Raw genomic sequence first — 23,653 nt, 5'->3', positions numbered from 1 at the left:
CATTTGTAATTATAAGATCCTGGAAATTACTTAAATGCCCCTAGGAAAATGGTCAGAGAAACTGTGGTATATACACAACAGAGTACATGCTGCTGCAAAAAAGAATGAGGAAGATACCTAGGGACTATGTGGAGTAACTTCCAGGATATACTATTAGTGAAAAACACAAATTGCAAAAGATTAAATATATTTTGTTAAAGGAGAAAAAACATATACATATGCGCTTACTTGTGTAAAAACAAAAACAAGAAAGATAAACCAACTAATTATCAATAAGGGTTGGCAGAGAGGGAGAGGTAGAAGAAATAAGGGGAGGGAGTGATAGTCTCTGAGTTTAACTTTTGTGTAGTTTTGACTTTTGGAATCATGTTAATGAAAATGAAATTAAGTCAACACGGATGGAGCAAAAAAGCCCACTAAAACTAAATGAAAACAGAAGCCGGGCAGCCCGGGTGGCTCAGCGGTTTAGCGCCGGCTTCGGCTCAGGTGGTGGTCCTGGAGACCCGGGATCGAGTCCCACATCGGGCTCCCTGCATGGAGCCTGCTTCTCCCTCTGCCTGTGTCTCTGCCTCTCTCTCTCTCTGTATCTCTCATGAATAAATAAATGAAATTAAAAAAAAAAACAACCCAGAAGCCAATAAACCCAAATGTATTTCAAAGGAATAACAGAAAAAAAAACAGAAAAAAAAAACAAAAAAAAAACAAAGGAATAACAGAACTACAATGAAGTGGTGGGACTCGAGTAACTTTAGAACACAGCATTCTGACCATATATTATCAATCTAAAGAAAAAGGAATTACATTGTATCTATAGGAGATGACGGATGTTAACTAAACTTATTGTGGTAATCATTTCGCAGCATGTGTAAGTCAAATAATAATGCTGTCCACCTTAAACTTACATAGTGCTGTATGTCAATTATATCACAATAAAACTGGAAAACATAAAAGCATTAAAAGGAGTAAAACAAACTAAAAGAATTAAAAAGAAAAAGGAATTGCAAACAAATCTTAAACTCCTTAGGTTTTTTTTTCATATTGGTATACACATAGCAACTCTGACGCTATTTTATAATGAATTGTAGGATTGAGCAAATAAGAACAGTTAACCTTCAAACAGTACAGGCTTGAACTGTGCAGGTCATTTACACGTAGTTTTGCAGGGTTTTTTTTTGATAAATACAGTATAGCCTTGGAAATGTATTTTTCTCTTCCCTATGATTTTCTTAATACCATTTTCTTTTCTCTAGCTTTACTTTAAGAATACAGTACAAAATACATAAAACATACAAAATACATGTTAACTATTTACATTATTGGTAAGGCTTCTAGTCAACAGTAGGTTATCAGTTCTTAAGTTTCTGGGGAATCAAAAGTTATAACTAGATTTCCAACTGCATGGGTGGTTGGCACCCCTAATCCTCACCTTATTCAAGGGTCAACTGTAAATATCAATGTCCTCTCAAATTACTTATTATAAAAGTAAAAATAATAACCAGAAGTTAAGAAACCAGACAATATCTTAACCAACTGATAAAAATTAACATCACCTACTAGGGGCAATGGATATCATGTACCTCTGGACATAATACTGTGAGGAGGACACAATTCAGTCTTAAAAGCACAAGCTTAATTTAATTGTAAGGAAATATCAGAAAAAAACAAATTGAGGGATGGAAATGACCTGTGTTCTTTAAAAATGTCAAGGTGAGGAATAAAAAAGAAAAGCTAAGGGGCAGCCCAGGTGGCTCAGCAGTTTAGAGCCACCTTCAGCCCAGGGCGTGAGGGAGCCTGCTTCTCCCTCTGCCCATGTCTCTGCCTCTCTTTCTCTTTGTGTCTCTCATTAATAAAAATTAATTAATTAATTAATTAATTAAAAAATATAAAAAAGAAAAGAAAAGCTAAGGAACTTCCAGGTTAAATAATACTAGAGATATGACAACTAAACACATTGAAGGGGTAGGAGGATATGATGTTTGCAACTCACTTTCAAATGTTTCAAAAACCTCTGCATACATATGGGTTTGTGTGTGATGTTTATGTGTGTGGGTATACACATACATACATGTGTGCGCACACACATAGCAAGAAAGTAAATGTGGCAAAATGTTAAACTGATGAATCTGAGTAAAGAGTATATAGGGCTCTTTTTCTATCTTGAACTTTTCATAAGTGAAAAATATTTCAAAATAAGTGTTCTTAAAAAACTTTATTAAGTCTGTATCAATCCAAATCTTTGTAGAGTCTGTGTCCAAATGCACAAGATCCACAGAGCTGCTGAAGAAATCTGTTTTTACAGTACTCTTAAGCAAAGATGAAAATCACAGTGCTAGGACATCTAACTAATATTTAAGTCTCTCCAAGGCAAGTCATCTTTATAAAATATTGTTGAAGAAAAAATTCAGAGATAGTATGATATTGTAAAAAAAGGTTTAAAATGCCAAGTTCCTCATTTAACTACACTGAACGTGGTTGGTAACACAACTAGGGCATATAGATTAGGAAGTTACTTTACGAGTAAGGGTGAGTAAATGACTATGAAGGAGAAAAGGTATATTGACAATAGGTATAAAGAAAGAAATGAATTAGCACTGACCACAAACGTCCACAGAAGAATAAACCGTAATTACAGAATAGAATCTTAGAGATACAATTCCTTAAAAATCATCTAATTTGGGCAGGTCAAGTCTTCACAATTATTTGACTGAAATAATGGTATGAAAAAGAAACCAAGTAAATCTAAGAGTCAAAGCAAATGATGTATCTGAAAATGATGTACTATATTAGAACATTACATGTTTTATATATATGTGTGTGTGGAATAGACAATCAATTACAAAATGATGGGTTACAAATCAATGTTTCCCAAAGCATGCTCCAAACAACACTAATTCTACAGGATGTTAGTAGATGTCATTCACGAAAGCGGTAAAAGATTAAATATGTTTGAGAAACAGCTAGACAGGCTTCTTAACTGGGCCTTCAATGTTTTTATTTTCTTTTTGAGATTATTTATTTATTTATTTGAGAGAGAGCACAAGTGGGGTGGGAGGGCTGAGAGACAGGGAGACTCCCGCTGAGCAGGGAGCCCGGTGTGAGGTTAATCCCAGACCCCAGGACCCTGGGATCATGACCAAGCCAAAGGCAGGCACTCAACTGACTGAGCCACCAGGTGCCCTGGTTGTAACATTTTTAAAGGGACACAGACAGGGCAGCATTTCCCAAATGTATCTGACTTCAGAATCTTTCTGGGTACCTGGCTGGCTCAGTCGGTAGAGCATGCGACTCTTGCTCTCAGGGTCCTAAGTTCACGTGAGATACAGTGCTCACTTAAAAATAAACAAAACTGGATTAAATAAAACTTAAAAAAAAAGTTATTTAAAAAAGAATCAAATAGTATCTAAGGTACTATTTATTTATTTCATTTTTAAAGATTTTATTTATTTGTGAAAGACACAGAGAGAGGCAGAGACACAGGCAGAGGGAGAAGCAGGCTCCATGCCCGGAGCCCGCTGCGAGACTCAATCTCAGGACCCCGGGGTCATGCCCTGAGCCAAAGGCAGACGCTCAACCACTGAGCCACCCAGGTGCCCCTCAGGTACTGTTTAAAAAAATAGAACTGAAAACAAAAAGGTCATAGTTTTTAATTGCTAAGGAACTTTGGTAAAAATGGAAATTCACATGGCTGACGTAATCAAGCAAATATGTATAAGCATTCACCTACTGTCTCACCGGGTAAAGTGTAGTCTATTTTGAGACTATACCTTTAAAGGAAAAGCAATTAGAGCTCAGTTAATATCCTTTCTCCAAAGATAATTCCTTCATCCAATTCCCACCCCTCTGTAAAACATCTCATCAGCATTTCTATTTTAAAAGTGGCAAATGAAAAAAAAAAAAAAAAGTGGCAAATGTTACAATGAATAGACATGTACTTTTAATATTGGGAGAAACAAACTTTATTCACTCTACAGTTAGCACTGTAAATTTCAAAATACAAACCAATGAATTCATAGCTATTTCAAAACTACCTGAGTGGTCTACTTACTGATGTCCAAATGTGGTAACTGCATGTCTCCACTCATGTTATTCCCTATGACATAGTGCCCTACTTTGTAAAAATCATAAAACCTACTAAGGCCCTGTTCAAGTCCCACATCTTCTAGAAACCACCTTAAATATTTCACTCCCAAGGTTATCATAAATCCATAAGTAATATATACATATATGAAAGTTTATAATAACCAAGTACTTACTATCCTCACTAGCCTTTTGCTCTGAATCCTTACTTTTACTAATATATTAAGAAAGGAAAATTTGAGAATCATTTTAGTCACAGAATTTAGAAGCCATTTAATTCAACTTTTAAAATTTATAAAGAAAATGAGGCCCACAGAGTTCAAGTGCCTTAGGAAAGGTCATGAAGCTAGTTAGTGGCAGAACTATTCTGACTTTAAGTCCATACTCAGTTTATCATAGCATTTTTTTTTTTTTTTTTTTTACAAATTCCTTAAAAGAATGAATGCTGGACTCAACGTCACTGGCTATAAACTTTAGAGATCTTTCAAGTAGGGTTGCCAGATTTAGCAAATAAAAATATGAGATGCTCATGCAACTTATACCAAAAATTTTTTGGTATTTCTCTGAAATTCACATTTAACTGGGCATCCTACTTTACAATAAAAAGGATATTAGAAAGAAAAAGAGCAACTTGAAAAAAAAAAAAAAAACCTGGGAAAAATAACAGTAAACTGTTTAAACATTTTCCTAGGACATGGTCCTACTCAAATGCCTTCCTTTTAAGACACCAACTAATCCAATAATCAGAAATACATCATCATCAGATCTAATAAATCTGAAGAAATACCTTTGGAATTCTAATTTTGGTCTAGCACTAATAATATTGCAGTGCAAGTATCCCTCATCAAATGCATATATTTTAGCCAGTTACAGATGGCTGTAACAGGAAGTTTCATAAAATAGATTTTATTGGACATTTAAGTTGAGAATAGGTGGGAAAGGACAAAAGGTAAGAAATGCTATCATCCAACACCACAGGCCCTGATTTTTTTTTTTTTTTAAAGATTTTATTTATTCATGATAAAGAGAGAGAGAGAGAGAGACAGGCAGAGGGAGAAGCAGGCTCCATGCCCGGAGCCCGACATGGGACTCGATCCCGGGACTCCAGGATCACGCCCTGGGCCAAAGGCAGGCACTGAACCGCTGAGCCACCCAGGGATCCCCGGCCCTGATTATAGCTGGATAAATCATAGACAACAAGGTTAGCATCTAGTCACTTGGCAAGCTAGCCTGAGTAAGTAGAAGGCGTGGCAACTTCTTACCAATTGCATAGTAATAAAGAAAGAACAAGTCATTCTATCTCTTGTCCCTAAAAGGAGAAAAGGATCAAGAATTTTGCTTTTATGGGAATAAAAAATCAAGAATGAAGTGATTAAATTTCCAGCCAAACCAACCAGTTCAAATGCCAAAAATCTCATTGTTAGATAATAGAGATTTCTTTCCCTAGTTTATGCAGAGTGGTTCCTCATAATGATGACACCTGTACTTTGCAGTAAGACTATGTAAAATTACATAGTCTATGTGAAATTTTCATAATGATTCTAACAATTGGAAAAAAGAGAAAATTCATTTTGAAATAAAAATATGTATTGTGCTAAAATAACGTATGTATTAATCCAAATATTTAAAAATGAATCGGGATCCCTGGGTGGCGCAGAAGTTTAGCGCCTGCCTTTGGCCCAGGGCGCGATCCTGGAGACCCGGGATCGAATCCCACGTCGGGCTCCCGGTGCATGGAGCCTGCTTCTCCCTCTGCCTATGTCTCTGCCTCTCTCTCTCTCTCTCTCTCTGTGACTATCATAAATTTAAAAAAAAATTTTTTTTAAATTAAAAATGAATCACATTCATTTCTTCATTTACCCAAATGAACTCATGTGCAATTGCATGAGGCTAAGTGCTATTAAAACATCAAAGTGGTATAATACAAGTAGTGTCCAGATGCTACATTATAGCTTTACTTTTTTTAAAGATTTATTTATTTATTCAGAGAGAGAGAGGCAGAGACACAGGCAGAGGGAGAAGCAGGCTCCACGCAGGAAGCCCAACATGGGACTCGACCCAAGGGCTCCAGGATCACACCCCAAGCTGCAGGCGGCACTAAACCACTGTGCCACCGGGGCTGCCCTATTATAGCTTTTCTTAAAGGTGTTTCACCCTGTTTGGAATATAAATGGTATTTTTTACTTCATAAAACTGTGTTTACTGGGTCCTAGGTCAGCAAATAAAATCCCTATTTAGTTCATAATGTGTATACAATACTGTAGAATTCAATCATTATATTTAATAAACAAGATTTCTATGGAAAAAGGCCATGAGTGTTTTAACTTAGGATGATGCCATCTTAGCTCATTCCTGATTAGAACCAGGAACAAAACTGGGGGCAAAGGATTCAACTTCCACAGGATGAGAAAGAGAAAAGGAGGGAAACTAATAGGAAAGGAATGGGGGAAGAAGGAAGGAAGAGACAGGGAAAGAAGCTGGTAGAAGACAGGGAAATGGAATATGTGATCTGGAGTGATGGGAAAAAAAGATTTCCATTCTGATGTACCTCTAGGGTAAAAGGACGTCAACAAAGTTGGGATGAAGAATCAAGGATGGATAGTATATTCAGCAGGTAGTCAGTAAGCCAAATGAGGGAAATCACTGTGATCCCAAAATAACATATTTAGGCAAAATATTAGGTGGTCTCCCACAAAAGTTTTCTATTGAAATTGGTAATACACCAAACAGCTTTGCCTTGCCTTCCTTTTTTTCTCTTTCTCTTCTAATAGAGGTATCAATAACCAGGAGCATTAGACCAAAATGAATAGAAAAACTGTATAATAATAAAGAAAATTTAAATTATCCAACTGGAAGATAAGATCTCTGGACACTTATGATTTCTTACAACTCAATTCAAATGCTACACAATATGTTTAAAGGGCTCTCATTATGGTACATATTAAAAGAGATGATATAATATAGTGTAAGAAATATATTTCTGGTCTTATTATATGACAAAAACACAAATTTTCAAAGAGGAAAACTCTAAAAGCCACAATAATTTTTAAAGAATGAATCCACATTAATGTTTCTTCTCCCTTTATAGAATAACCATATGCACAACTTACAATTCCTGGAATATATTTTAAAGGCTGGTCTTATTACAAGTCATTGTAAGGCTGATACACTGATAATGTTTTCTTGTTGTTTCATACATTTTACCAAAGGCAAAACCATTATTTTTTGCCAAAAGTACTCCAGAAATTAAGTTCTGATCATCAACAATTTTTCCTAAACCCCTTCATTCAATTAACCTTCATTTTGTACTAATACTCACTTGGCATTTATGACATGCTTCCTAGGGCACAGGTAACACCACCAAAAAAAAAATTTAATGAACACATCTATTAACTAATATATATATATATATATATATATATATATATATATATATGAACATACACAGTCTATTCATAAAGGCACCTTTTTTTCTTTGAAATATATACCTTTTGACCTCCTGGAGCTTCAACTGTGTGGTGTTCTTTCAATTTCTGTTCCTGTTCCATAATGTCTTTCAAATGTTCATTTACCTTAAAATATAAAAATACTAATTTGAATTTATATTCAAAGATGACAATAAAATAACATGCACCTTAAAATGCCTGTGGTCAGATCTCTGATGTCAAATATCAGTACCACTCAAATGAGAAAATTTCATTTTCCCAACTAGAAACAGATATTTTACAAGTGTTTTATTTGATATTCTAAAATTAATTTATTAAATATTTATTGAACACCTACTATATGTAGGAGCTGGATAGAGTTCTAGAGAAAAAAAGTACTCAATTATATCCAACTTTAAAGCTTAGGCAATAAATTTTTTTTAATCAAAATTTTATATCTCTTTAGGACTAGGAAATGGAAGTATTTTCCGTAAAATTAATGTTTTCATTACCAAAGAAAACATCAGGTTTTTTTTTTTTTAATGGCATGAAGCATTTTTAATTTTATTATTATTTCAATTCCAGTATAGTCAACATACAATGCTATATTAGTTTCAGGTGTACAATATAGTGATTCAACAATTCTGTGTATTGCTTAGTACTCAAGATGAGTATACTTTTCATGCCCTTCACCTATTTCATCCATCCCCCCAACCCTTCTCCCATCTGATAACCATCTATTTGTTCTCTATAGTTAAGAGTTTTTTTGTGTCCTTTTTTCCTTTCTTTATTGTTTCTTAAATTCCACATATGAGTGAAATCATGTGGTATTTGTCTTTCTCTGACTTATTTCCCTTAGCATTATATTCTCTAGATCTATCCACGTCGTTGCAAAGGGCAAGTCTTCCTTCTTTTTTAATGGCTAAATAATATTTCAGTGTGTGTGTGCATGTGTATATCCACACACTAACAGAAAACACTTTGAAACTTTGAAATCACTTTGTGATTTCACGACTTGTCCCTGAATCATGAGTGAATTTTAGTGCAGTCATAATGCCACAGCCAAAATAGATGAAAATAATTTCCCTATGAGAACTTTCTAGGGAGAAGGTCTAATTTATCTCCTATTAGATTATTCAAACAGTCCATAGTCCAAAAAGGTTAAGAAACAGTCTGCATAGTACATAAAATATTTCTTAAGAATTAATTTAAACAATTCTGGATTTTGAGTTAATGATTTTAAGGTCACTCTAAGTAATAATAAATGTTCCAATTGTTTAATTATGGCACTCTGGAAAACACTGATACCATTATCAACCATCACAACTCTTAACTAAACCCATAATTATCTGAGCTCTTTTGCCTAAAATTCAGTTTAGTGGCTAAAAATAAATGGAGAATTTTAATTCATGATAAATTTAATTAACAATAGTCACTAAGAATCTTCTATTCCTGATATTTCTAAGGGGTTAATAAGGGGTTTAATCAACAGCTTTATTTTGTTATGTGAATCTGTGATGCTCTAAAATTTCCTACTTAATCTCTGAGGTCATCAATTTGATTGTATAAAAATATTTTTTCTAAGAGACAGTAAAATTAGAAAAGATCTGGGTCTGAATCAAAATCTGCACTTACAAACTATGACCTTAATAATTTCTTGATACCTCTGAGCCTCAGATGCTAGTTTGAATAAAAGCTACTTCCTAAAATTTAGGGTATTAGGGTATTATGGCTCAAAAATTGTCCCCAGTGATCCTCCTGGGTATGGGCAGGACCTTTGCTTCTAACCAACAGAACACAACTAAGGTGGTGGGCTATCACATCAGTGATCATATTACATAACATCCTAATTTCCATTGGCTCGCTGACTCTCTTCTCTTGCTGGCTCTGAGGAAGCAAGCTGCCATGCTGTGAGCTACCCTATGGAGAGGCCCACATGGCACGGAACTGCCAGCCGTGCCTCCAGCCCAGAGACAGTAAGAAACTGAGGCCTTCAGTCCAACTGCCTGCACTGAACCCTGCCACAACCACAGGAACTCGGAAGTGGATCCTTCTGTAGCCACACTTTCAGAGAACACTGCAGGCCGGGCCAACGCCTTGACTGCAGCCTTGTCACAGACTTTAAGACAGAGGATGCAGCTAAGCAGTGCCTGGATCTGGGACCCTCAGAAACTGGTAATACTCTTACTGAAATTATAAGAATAAATAAGTAATGAAATAAGTAGCTGAGATAATACAGAGAATAAAGAAGATAATGTGTAAAATATACCAAGTACAGTACATGATACACAACATATTATACTCCATAGGTAGAAACTTATAGTCATTGCTTATAAATAATACATCCCCCCAAAGCAGTATCAGATAGCTAAATGTCTGTAAGGACTTTCATAAACTCTAATAAAATATTTTAAAAGCTTATGTAATGGTATAAATCATCCCAAAAACCAAAATTATGATTGTAAGAAAATTTTATATGTTGATAATTCATTAACTTTTATAATAGGGAGAATAAAAGAAAACTGTAAGACATGTTGTAGACATGACAAGACATGGCCATGCTATTAACTTACTTGGGTACTTAAGATAGACAATTGAGATAATTAGCTTAGTGACTCTTAAACCAGTTCCTAAATGCTGGCTACAAAGTTCTACCGCTGAAGTTGAATCATGATATTTTTTGTGCAACTCAAAGATAAAAGTTAAAGGAACGTATCACAGAGCTCATCATTACTTCGAGATATTTTACCACATGAACCAGTGCTGAAGACTAGTGAACTAGAGAATAATGTAACAAATAATTGTCTTTAGCAATATGAATTAGGTAAAAATAAATTGCTAAAATGAAATACTAAATTTAAAATACCCATTAATTTAAAACTATACACTAGCTTTTTTTTTTTTTTTCCATTTTAAAATATAAAATAGTAGGGCTCTTGGCAGGCTCAGTTGGTAGAGAACGCGGCTCCTGATCTCAAGGTTTTGAGTTCCAACCCCATGCTGGGTGTGGAGATTACTTTAAAAAAAATTTTTTTTTAATTAAATACATAACAGTAATGTGTATCCTTGCCCTAATATAAGTCTAAAGTTAGTCAATATTTCACCTTCCTCCTGAACAAAACAAACCTTATTAGAAAGGCTTTAAATCAAATCACCTCCTCTCATCTCCGTATTATTTCAATTAGAATTACAGTTCTGGGCAGGTGGGTGGCTCAGGGGTTTAGCGCCGCCTTCAGCCCAGGGCCTGATCCTGGAGACCAGGGATCGAGTCCCATGTCGGGCTCCCTGTCGGGGACCTGCTTCTCCCTCTGCCTGTGTCTCTGCCATGTGCTCTCTTTCTGTGTGTCTCATGAATAAATAAAATCTTTAAAAAAAAAAAAAAAAGAATTACAGTTCCTTATGGGCCTCAAAATTAGACACTATGACTTTTTTATAATACTTATTTAAATTTACTCATATATATATACTGATTTTGCTTTTGATCATTGCTTCCTACTTCCTAACTTTCTTCCAGGTTCAATTTCCTTCTTACTGAAGTACCACCTTTTAGTAGTTCTTTCTGCAAGCGTTAAGTGATGAACCGTCTTTCTTTCTTTGAACAAATTTTTTATTTAATCTTTAATCTTGAATAAAAGGTCTAGAACCCTAGGTTCATTGCTATTTTTCTTCAACACTTTGTAGATTTTGCAGCATTATCTTCTGGTTGCAAACACTACTGTTAAAGAAGTCTATTGTAGTGACTGCCATTCTTTTAAGAGACTGTCTTTTATTTTTGGAGTTCTGCAGATTTATTACTATACATATGTTGATGTGGATTTTAATTTATCCTGGTTGGAACTCACTGTGCCTCCTGAATTTGAAAGTTTATATCTTTATTGTAGAAAATTTTGTATCTTGGGGTGGCTGAGTCAGTTTCAGCATCTCTCCCTTTGGCTTAAGTCATGATCTCAAGGTCCTGGGATGGAGCCCTGCACCTGCTCAGCAGAGAGTCTCCTTCTCCCTCTGTCCCAATCCCCGCTCATGCTCTCTCTCTCTCTCTCTCTGAAATAAATAAAATTATTTATTTATTTATTTTATTTATTTATTTGAAATAAAATCTTTTTTAAAAAATTTGTATATCTTCAAATATATTCCCTTTCCCTCATTTTTCTCTGATAATCTCTTTTTGGAATCCCAATTTGGCCTATAGACCTAACTATAAACCTTAATTTCTTTTTTTTTTTAAGATTTTATTTATTCATTCATGAAAGACACACACACAGAGAGAGAGAGAGAGAGAGAGAGAGAGGCAGAGACACAGGCAGAGAGAGAAGCAAGCTCCATGCCGGGAGCCCGATGTGGGACTCAATCCCCGGTCTTCAGGATCACGCCCTGGGCCAAAAGCTGGCACTAAACCGCTGAGCCACCCAGGGATCCCCTGAACCTTGATTTCATATATTCCATCTCACTCCTCTGGGCTTCATTCTGGGTAGTTTTCTTTCAGTTAACCAATTCCCTCTTCAACTACATTGGACAAGAGATGTATTAGGAGGCTAGGGGTACAATGAAATACAAATCTAAAATGGTCCCTATAATTGTAGAACCAAAAAAAGGTACAAGAGATCAAATTTAAAAATGCTATTAGAAGAACTGTAAATAAATAAAGAAGTGAGAAGAAAAGAATGGGAGTGGGGGGACCTATTTTAGGAAGGCTGGATTTATCAGAGTGGTAACTTAAGCTGAGACCTAAAAATGAGAAGCCAGCCATGATAAAAACAGAAAAAAAAAAAAAAAAAACCAGCATTCCAAAGAATAAACAATAAAAGCAAAGGTCTGTGGTGGGGGAAAACTTGGTATGTTTGAGGAACTGAAAAAACAGTATGGCTGAAAAAAAAAAAAAAAACAGTATGGCTGAAACATGTTGAACTCAAAGGAGGGACTACAAGATGAAACTGGAAAAAGAGGCAGGGCCAAATAATGTTAAGGTTCATGTATTCATAACTTCTATGTGCCTCTGCATGATTTAGTCACTTAGTACAATCTTACCTTCTGTGGTTTTGCTTGTTTTTCAGTTCAAATTCATTTTCAGCCAATAATGCTAACTAATTTAGCCATACTATTCCTATTTTTCTATGATAGGTTTTTTATGCCTTATGGGCTATTATCCAGAAAAAATGGCAACTAGGTTAGGGTGAACCAAAATAATAGCCAAAAGGAGCAAAAACATACTAAATCTGAGAGGCAAGAGTGAAGTCATAATGAGAGAATAAATAATGAAGCTCGTATTGGTAGACTGGAGCAAGAAAAAATACACCAGGAGGTTCAGTGGTTTCAACCTCTATGTAAAACTGAACAGGGTAGGGTGGCTATGCCTGCATAAAGGTGCCAAACAATCCCAGTTAAGTGACTTACTTATCCTTCTAAGAGATTCCCGAAGTTCTAACATGCCTAGCTTAATTCTGTAGCTTTATCTAACTTTTTGATTTCTTAAACATCATCTCTCTGCCAAACACTGTGCTAGTCTAGGCACCAATAAAAAAAAAAAAAGGCACTGTACCTGTCTTCACATAGATTATTCTAGTTTAAGCAATTAAGTAAATTAATTATGAACTCTCACAAGTGCTATGATGTAAAGCAATGGAGTGTTATAGCAGAAAATAATATTTGACAGGTACCTGTCAGGGTTTCAGATAAGGTTGTAAGGAAAAAGTGCTAGCTAAACTGAGAAATGATGGAATGGAACCCATACAAAAACCTGGGAGATGAGCTGCCCAGGAACAAGAGACATCATGATCAGAGGCCCAGGGGTGAGGCATACAGCTGGAACGAAGTGAGAAAGGAGACCAGTGGCCATGGGCCAAGGACGGAGAAGTACACAGGGTCAGACTGGACAGTATTCTGTAGGCCATGGTACATTCTGCATTTTAAGTGTAAACTGAAGCCCCTATGAGTTCTTTTTTTTTTTTAAGCATATGACCATTTTATTTTATTTTTTTAAATATTTTATTTATTTATTCATAGAGACAGACAGAGAGAGAGACAGACAGACAGACAGACAGACTCCACGCAGGGAGCCCAATATGGGACTTGATCCCGGGTCCCCAGGATCACACCCCGGGCTGCAGGCGGCGCTAAACCACTGCACCACCGGGGCTGCCCGACCCTATGAGTTTTAACAAAGGAGTGACATGATTCAAGTTACATTGTAGAGAGATACTCTGAGAGTTCTGGTTCTGGTAATAGTGGAATAGCATATATTATACTAAGCTTCCCAGAACCACAATTATAAACTGGACAAAGTATAAAAAGCATTTGTTGAAGGTAGTGGAGAGCAACCAAAAGCAGGCAGAAATGAGAAAGGACATGACCTTTGAAAGAAAGGAACATGCTGAGTGAAATTTATGTTTCTATGGTTTTCTCCTAAATCCACATAACACATAGTGGCTAGAACTCAAGCAGAAAACTAGTTTTGTTGGATTGAGGACCTGAGGGAGAAATCTAGGCTGTCAGAATGGCTAGATTTTGAGGAAAAATTATCCTGGGAATGAAGGAATCACTATGAGGGAGACCCCAGCTCCCTGTATAAATGCCCCTCAAATCCTTGGCTGAGCCCTGAAGTATGCATGTGTAGGAAAGACTTCACAGTGTGCAGAGGGGAAACAGGTGCTAGGAGGCTGAAGAAGTGCCTGCTGCAGAGGAGATGCTGTGGCACTTGAGTCCTACCAAGGTAAGCACTTTCTTTGGGTTCCCCACTGAAACTTTAGAAGGGTCACACATGATTTACAAGTAAAGACTGAATTTAAGACGAGTATAGAGAAGGATTCACTGGATTTGTCAAGATAGAAGCCATCTTCCAAACCAACTCATGAGCAAACGCAGGATAGGAATGGGGATGGGAGAAGGAGAAGAAAAGGCTAGTGAATGAGTAAACTACTCTGGAGAGGTTCTGTCTATGGAGGAATGGGGTTGTATCTGGGTAGGGAAGTTTCATTTATCAGGATGAGAAACACTAGAGTAAATCTATATTCTTGTGAGAATGATCCAACAGGGAGGGAGAACTGAATGATGCAGGAGAGTGAGGGAATGACAGCATGGTCCACACACCAGTAGCATCACCTGAAGCTTCAGAAATGCAGACTCTCCACCCAGAACCCAGACCCACTGAGTCAGACCCTGCATTTTAACAAGTTCCCAGATGACTCTAATGCACATGAAAGCTTGATAAGAACCAAAGCAGAGGATCGATGACCATAACAAAGGAAGAAAGAGTTCTAGAGCTATAAGTAATAAGAAACTGCCCTCTGACAGGAAGGGGAAGGGTACTTTCTCCACTTTAACAGCAGGAAAGAAAGAAAGACAAGGAGTACTGATGCAGAAAGGTTTACAGATTTGGTAGCAAGAAGAGAAAATTCCCACCTAATGGCTCCCCATCTCTGGTCTCAAAAAAGGATGAGGCAAGGTCCTCAAATGACAGTAACAGGGAATGGGTTTTAGAAAGTCTGAGGATCAGAGAAGAGAGAATGAAATCATCTCGAAATATGAGAAAGTGAACTTCTTAGGGACACACTTCTTGGCCTGGCAATAAGCACTGAGTGTCCACTTGAAGTTTGTGCTTATAAATTTAAAGTGAAACTAGCTTCTTTGTGTAGATTTTTCCAGCAATAATTATCTCCATAGGCGCACCGTAGAGAGAAGGTGGGTAACTGAACTCAACCAGGGTTTTATCAGATAAGTCACAAGGATGGAAAAGGAGGTGGCATGACTGACAGTACTTGCAAGAATGTAGTTCAAAAAGGAAAAATGTCAACTGAGATTCTAAGAATGAACAGGCTCAATGGTTTAGAATTCATGATGAGGCTGAACACTGTTAATAGCAGGGGGTATTAGAGTAAGTGATGGAATGATTGAAGAATGAGATGCTTGCAATAGGATATGGAGGTTACATCCTGATGATGAATAGGCCTAGGATGTGACCAGAATTCTCCAAAACTGAGGAGGAGTGGAAAAAAAAAAAAATCACTAAAGATGAAGAAATAAAGGAACTCCAAGGGGAGAGTATTAATTGGGCCTCCTACACTGATAATGATGATAAAGTTTTTATGTTTATAGCTTCTTGTTATGCAATCATTCAAGGGAAGGACACTCGAAGATATAACTTTGTTAAATCTGCTCAGGTTTTATGGATAAGGTTTCACTGTCTCTGGAGTAATAGTTGCAAATGAATGCACATCAAGAGGAATTAATTACTCAATCTGGCAAGGGGAGTGATTTATTGACAATTTAAGCATCTTCAGGGCACAAGTATAACTAATCATAGTTCCATAAAAATTTCTAAGAGGAAATCTACAATTGATACAATCTTATGCAACTTAGTCAAGCAAACATAAGAATCATATAATAGGAAAAAATTACTTCCTTCTTGGATTAAAAAAATATTTACCCAGCACTCACAGTATATAATACCCTACTCTGAGTGCTGGGAATTTTATAATTATCTAATATGAACTAAATCATTATTAAATGTAATTATAGATATTGCTGAATATACAGAAATTTATTTTCATCATTTTAAAAGAATTTTTTAGTCAAAAGGTAACGAGAAAATTTAAGCAACTTAAACAAATTTAGCTTTCATTTTGATTTAAAACAAAAACAGTAATGGAGTGTACCTTAGTCTGTTCAGGCTGCTGTAACAGAAATAATCATAGAATAAGTGGGTTATAAATAAATTTCTTTTAAGTTTTTAATTTAAATTCAATTTAGTCAACATATAATGTATTATTAGTTTCAGGGGTAGAATTTAGTGATTCATCCATTGCATATAACACCAGTGCTCATCACATCACGTGCCATCACCCAATTACCCCATCCCTCCCACCCACCTCCCCTCCAGCGACCCTGTTTGTTTCCTGGAATTAAGAGTGTCTTATGGTTTGCCTCTCTCTCTGTTTTCATTTTATTTTCCTCCCCTTCCGCTATGTTCATCAGTTTTGTTTCTTAAATTCCACATATGAGTGAAATCATACAGTATTTGTCTTTCTCTGGCTGACTTACTTTGCTTATTAGCAAAACATCCTCTAGTTCCATCCAGAAATTTATTTCTCATAGTTCTGGATGCAGGGAATTCTAAGATCAAGGGACCAGCAGATTTGGTGTCTGGTGAGGGCCTGCTTCCTGGACATCTTCTTGGTGGACATCACATGGTTAAAAGAACAAGAGAGCTTGCTGGGCCCTCTTTTATGCAGGCATTAATCCCATTATAACCTAGTCACCTCCCAAAGGCTTTACTTCCTAATATTATCGCAATAGGGGTTAAGATTTCAACATAAGAATTTTGGGCAGAGAAAACTGCAACCTATAGCAGACTGGCAATGCATAATTGAGGATTTCACTTTTTCTGGTTGAGACTTATTTTTACTAAAGTGAGTATATTCCTACCTTATTAATCCAGTACATGACAGCATCCTCAATATCATAGGGCAGATCCGTAGCTTGAAAAAAAGCTGAATACTGTTGAGCACACGCAATTACTTTCTCTATACTGACCATTTCTACGGTATAAGCCATCATTAGGGTATCTATCATGGCCAAATGAGCACTCTGCAAATATAAAACAAGAACACATAGTTTAAAAATTACACTTAGAAACTGCTGTATATATATTTTAAAATATTAATAATTCCTAGCAAACACAACAGAACTAAATAAAGATTACAGAAGACAAGCCTCAAAAAGAAAGCACAATTGAGAGATGGGCTAACTGAACCAAATTATCATTGAAATAATTATTGAGGATCTTTAAGACACTCAGAAAATGTTCCTTTTCCTGTTTTTCCTATTTTTAATAATGCTGTAATCATTTACTCGGCAATACAATTTAAAAACTTCAAAATGCTGTGCCTGGCAGGCCCATCATTAATGGTACTAGTCAATTTCTGATCTTGGACTATGCTCTTCTCAGACTTCACATCCACATAGTAGAAGTTTATATTTTCCTCTTCTAAAATGTCTCTCAAATCTACCCTCTCCCTTATTCTGGTTGCCACAGTTCCAGTACAGACCATCAACATTTCTCACGCTTGAAGGAGGCAGAGAACTCTCTGATTCTCCTGGTGCCAGCTTCCTCCTCATCCTATTCACCTGGCAGCCCAGGACTTCCAATCTTTCCTTTGCCTTTTTTGTTCATTGGTGTTGTACATATTCACTTGTTTTTAAGTACGAAAGTGTTGCTATACGGTGATTCTTGAAAGTTCCAAACATTATAAAGCACTTAAAGGTAGAAATAACCTCTCTCCTAGTCCTCCTCTCCTAGCAATGTGTACAGTCTGCTATGCATTTTTACAAAAAAATTTAGTGCACACTAAGTAGGCAAACATTTACATTGTTTCCTATTCTCTGGCATTACACACAAGGCTACCACATCATATATCTCTAGGAATAATTCTTTGGCTCTACTGGGCCCAAGAGCAACTATATTTTAAGTTTTCACACATAACCATTAATCTGTTCCCAAGAAAGTTTCTGGCAACCCTCATCTCCCACCAAGAACGTATCACTGTGCCTGTTTCCTCACATTTTTTCCCAGCATTTGATACCATTCACTTTTATCATATGTATCAGTCTGAAGGGTTACAAAAAACTCCTCTCTTGTCTGACTTTGCATTTCTCTCAATAATGAGGATGAGCGTCTTTTTACATGTTAAACAACGAATGTATTTTTTTCCTTGGAAGACTGCCTACTCGTATCTTTTTGCCTATTTTTCTCTTTGGGATGTTCATCTTTCCTTATTTCTTGATTTGTGAGAGCTCTTTATATATTAGGAATATTGAGAATATGTTATCCTGATAGCAAATACATTTTCCTAGTCTGCCTTTGGATTTTCAACTTTGTTTAGAGTGTAGTTAGCTACAGGGAAGCTCTAAATATATTCTTGGTAAAATCTGTCCATCTCAATGTTCTCCTTTATGGCTTCAGAATTTACCCATGTTTACAAAAGGCTTCCCCACCCCAAGAATATGGAAATAATGTCCTCTATTTTTTGTTACCTTAAATCTATCTAGAATTTTTTTTTGAAGACATTAAAAGTAGGGATTAGTCATTTTTCCAAATCAGAGATTTCATCATATCATTCTCTCATGAAGTCTACCTCATTTACTTTATAAAAGTCTAAAGTTCTTTAGTAGAGTTCTTTAACAGTTGGTCCCTACCTATAAGTCTAGCCTTATAACTCACCATTTCCTTCCCCTAATCTACACTCCTTTCAAAATAGCCACAGAGGACTGCTGTTCCACAAATCTGTCACCAAATTTCAGGTTTCCATGCCCTTGCTATTGTCATTCCTTACAATATAGTCCTGACATTGGCCTGATTGTTACCTTCATTCTAAAGGTTTTTTTCTAATTCACTTTCAAATCAAAATGACTCATTTTTCCTACAGAATGAGTACAAGCTTCTACAAGATAGAGTTTGTACTTGCATTAAATTCTGACTTATGGGGCAGCCCGGGTGGCTCAGTGGCTTAGCACCGCCTTCGGCCTAGGGTGTGATCCTGGAGACCTGGGATCAAGTCCCATGTCAGGTTCCCTGCATGGAGCCTGCTTTCTCCCTCTCCCTCTGCCTGTGTCTGTGCCCCCTCCCCCTCTCTGTCTCTCATGAATAAATAAATAATAAATCTTTAAAAAAAATAAAAATAAAAATAAATTCTGACTTATGTGAAATAGGGCATGGGCACTAGTATATTTAAGAAGCACCACAGAAGCCAGGGTTGAGAACTACTGACTTATCTCACTATAGTACAGTCACCTGTATACAACACTAATTCCCTCGTGAGACAATAAGATTTTTGAGGGCAAGGACATGATCTTAGTTATCTTCATATTTCCTATACCTAATGTAGTACCTGGCAACTAACAAGAGCTGAAAAAAAGGAAAGAAGCGGGATGTCTGGGTAAACAGTTGGTTAAACATTAAGTATAATTACTAACATATTTTTCAAAGCAAAAACATGTTCTCATTTCACAGATTACTTAACTTCTATAAAATCAAAAACAAATTTTTAAAAACTCCACTCTTGTCCTTAGTTATTTCTATATGATGTTCAGCCACTTTTAAGCTAAAAACTTTCAAAATAAATAAGTAAACTAAAAACTTTCAAAGCTTAGTATGACTTTTTTACCCTTTAACTTTACAATATGAGATAAATTAAAAATTATGCAAACAGAAAGGAGGGGAAAAGCTGCATATAAAAAACTTAATACATCATGCAAATAAAAAAGTATATACATAATGAATCTAGAAAAGACCAACAGTAAAAAAAATAAACTCTAGGCCACATCAGTATAATGCATATCTCTAAATAAAATATACATATGTAATTTCTTACCTAACGCATTAAGACCAGAATAATAATGATGACAGCTAAGAGTCCTATGTGCCATGTGATGTTGTGAAGACACATTGTGTTCAGCATTTGTATAAAACTCATTTAATACGACAACCTTGTGGGAGGGATTATTATTATACTTATTTTACAGATGAGAAAATTGTGCCTGTTCAAGGTTACTCAGCAAGGAGGTAGTGATGCAGGGATTCAAACCCAGAAGTCTGGCTCTCGAGCCCCCGTCTAACAGCAATACTGCAGACTCATCCCAATGCTCCCGTCCTTGAGTCTGTGAACGGCAGCAGGGGGGCAACAGTGGCAGAAGCAACATTTGTGCATCGAGGCCGCCAGGTGGCAGAGCAGAACGGGCCGTCTAGGAGCAGCAGCAGAAAGACTGCTTACAGAATAAAAAGCAGCTCCAATGAAAAAGGAAAGGACACAGAATCCCAATGAATTTACTTAACAGAGCTTAAAGTATTATACAAAGGCCAATATTAGGTTCTATATCTGTGTTACAAAAGTTATATTTTTGTTACTGCCAATCAGTGGAGTCTACACAAAATAAGTTACATTTATGTATTAGAAATGAAAGTTAAAGCTATTAAAGTGTTTAATTAGCCTCATAAATTAAGATAAAAGTTCTAGTATTGTATGTCTAGTGTATGTATTTTATTATTCTTGTATCAGATTTAGACACAAAACTTAAGAAATTCTTAAAAAGAACCTAGGTCTTGGCCTACTGTGGTATATAGTAGCTATATACCTACCATGTCCAAGCAGTCCTAGAGGGATAGAAGAGGGAACCAAGACTTAACAAATTAATCATGAAGATTTTGAATTATTCTGCTAAAATGATATGCACAGCATATATACATCAGACTGTGGTTTGTCAAAGTTAATTCCAATTCAGAAAATTATACTTTATAGATTATTTATTTTTAAAACAGGTTTATTGTAAGTTTTGTTTCTCTTTAGTTTACATGGAGATAAAGTAAAATAGCACTTAAAACCCTACTGAAATACCACTACACACTCATTAAGAAGACTATAATTAAAAAGTTACATAATAACAACTGTTGGCAAGAATGTGGAGAAATCAGAACCGTTATACCCTGGCTAGTGAAAGTGTAAAATGAGGCAGCTGCTGTGTAAAAGAGCTTGGCAGTAAACAAAGTGAAACGAAGAGTTATCTTTGGTCCTATAATTGTACTTTTAGGTAGACCTATCCAAGAGAAATTAAACCATATGGGGGCACCTGGGAGGCTCAGGTCGTGATCCCGAGGTCATGGGATTGAATCCCACGTCGGGCTCGCCGCAGGGAGCCTGCTTCCCCCTCTGCCTGTGTGTCTGCCTTTCTCTCTATGTCTCTCAAGAATAAATAAGGGATGCCTGGGTGGCTCAGTGATTGAGCGTCTGCCTTTGGCTCAGAGTATGATCCCGGAATACGGGATTGAGTCCTGCATCAGGCTCCCTGTGGGGATCCTGCTTCTCTCTCTGCCTGTGTCTGTGCCTCTCTCTCTGTGTCTTTCATGAATGAATAAATAAATCTTAAAAAAAAAAAAGAATAAATAAAATCTTTAAAGTAAAATAAAACCAAATGTCCACACAAAATCTGTTCATAAATATCCATAATAGCCAAAAAGGCAGAAGCCTGAATGTCCATCAACTGATGAATGGATAAACAAAATACATATATTCCTTCCATAAAATTGAATACAACTCAACAATAAAATAGTGATATATACAACACAGATAAACCTTGAAAACAACATGCTAAGTAAAAGATGCCAATCACACACACACAAAAATACATATTATTCCATTTATATGAAAAGTCCAGGGCAGCTCGGGTGGCTCAGCAGTTTAGCGCTGCGCAGCCTTCAGCCCAGAGCCTGATCCTGGAGACCCAGAATTGAGTCCCACGTCAGGCTCTCCGCATGGAGCCTGCTTCTCCCTCTGCCTGTGTCTCTGCCTCTCTCTCTCTCCTCTCTGTGTATTCTCATGAATAAATAAATAAAATCTTTAAAAAAAAAAAAAAAAAGAAAAGTCCAGATTGGGCAATATATAGAAATAGAGAGTAGATTAGTAGTTGCTTAGGGTTGGGGGTAGGAGATGGGGAGATAGGATGGTGATAGTAAAGGTGTAGGGTCTCTTTTCAGTGTGATAAAAATTTTCTAAAATTGTGAGATGCTTGCACAATTCTGAATATACTAAAAATTATGTTGTACACTTCAAATGGGTGAAACTATTTGGTATGTCAATTATATGCATGCTGTTACCAAAAAACATCAGATTAATTTGTGATGCTCATCTCCCACTTTTCCAGTATAATACCTTATATATTACCATTTATGACTCTAGTAAGCCTTACCCATATGTTTGCAAAGTATCTTTATAAATACTTCAAGGTGAAGGGTGGTTTATTTTTCTAGATAAAAGGTTATTTTAGTATTTTAAGAAATGCCTAAGAAAGATCATAAATGACGACCTTTAAAAATAAACTATATAAAAAAATAATAATAAACTATATATCTTTTATCTAAATTAGCTGGAGCGATAAGAAACTGAAAATAAAAATCTGTGAAAGGAAAAGAGAATTTAGCATATTTACGTATTTTCCTCTTTTATCATCAATGTGTAATTTCCTGCTTAAAGGTATGCAGAATAAAAACTTAAGGAAATAAGCAAATGTTAATTATTTTTAATAAAATAACATAACATAACATAAAATAAAATAAAATAAAAAATACCCCACTGTCTAGAAAAATAAATCACCCTTCACCTTGAAATAGCTAGAATCTTAAGAGATAGATTTCTATAGTTGGTATGAAAATAGAAATTTTCCAGAAAAAATATAGACACTTCTAATCATAATGTCTGTCGTCTGGGATAAGGAAATCTTACTTATTAGCACATCAAAAATCCAGCCTATCGAGTGGGTTGACACAAGCAACAAAAAGCACTGGCCTTAGAAACAAAGGAATATACACGACCAACAAAGATTTTAGTTGTAGCCTCCAGCAGAATGACAGTACTGCTGTTCATGACCTCCTCAACCTGTATTAAACACAGGACCAAAGAGTGACACTGTTGCTCTGCTGTTATCAGATGGAATGGTGAAAGTGGCAGCACTGGCAAGGGAAGTGATGGGCACAGGATTCAAGATTATTGAATGGCCCCTCAGATTCAATATTATTTCTGCCAAGATTTAACAAATATAACGAACAACAAAAAAGCTGAGAGTTCTCTTTAATCTCTTTCTGTAGGGGTAGCATGGGCATCGGGTTTATCTTCTGTCATTTACATTTGGTGAATTTGATAATCACACTACCCATTGGAGAACTGTTTTCAAGATCATTTTAAATCAAACTGACACTAAGTTTTATTACAAAAGGAATATATACAAAAACTAGTACAGCTCAAATGTCTATTAAAAGCCCCTGACCAATGAAAGATACTATGTCTCCTTAGCAGTTCCATCAACTTCATCTGGAACATGTCCAACCTTTAATGACAAGTGTATTTAAATGAGGCTCTACGGGGTAGACATATACGAAAACAGCATACCAGTAGCCAAATACATATGGTAAACAAAGAAAATAGTTCACCGCAGTGGTTCCAAATCTGGCTGTTTATCAAATCACAAATTACCTAGCGCCAAACCTTAGAGGTGCTGATCCTTTAGATTCCCAGAGAGAGGCCAAAGAATAGCATCCTCACAGGAATCTTGACTCCAACAGTCTCCACAGCCACAAGAAATTAAACCTCTAAGTGCATCTCTAATCACACCAT

At 36.2% G+C, this 23,653-nt stretch overlaps 1 protein-coding gene across 7 annotated transcripts in view; it reads right to left on the bottom strand.

Annotated features, from left to right (window-relative positions):
* Nucleotides 1–23,653, bottom strand: part of CAMSAP2 (calmodulin regulated spectrin associated protein family member 2) — a 112,832-nt gene that overhangs the window by 30,944 nt on the left and 58,235 nt on the right. For all 7 annotated transcript variants that reach the window (XM_041758793.1, XM_041758811.1, XM_041758803.1 and 4 more), the window contains exons 3-4: nt 16,920–17,081; nt 7,566–7,649 (exon numbers count right to left, since the gene is read on the bottom strand). In XM_041758793.1, the coding sequence (XP_041614727.1) occupies nt 7,566–7,649; nt 16,920–17,081 (246 nt within the window). The remainder of the gene's footprint in view (nt 1–7,565; nt 7,650–16,919; nt 17,082–23,653) is intronic.

Source organism: Vulpes lagopus, chromosome 1 (assembly GCF_018345385.1).
Source record: "Vulpes lagopus strain Blue_001 chromosome 1, ASM1834538v1, whole genome shotgun sequence".
NCBI lineage: Eukaryota > Metazoa > Chordata > Mammalia > Carnivora > Canidae > Vulpes > Vulpes lagopus.
The sequence above is the reverse complement of the archived record's forward strand: the minus strand, read 5'-3'. Positions and strand labels throughout refer to the sequence as shown.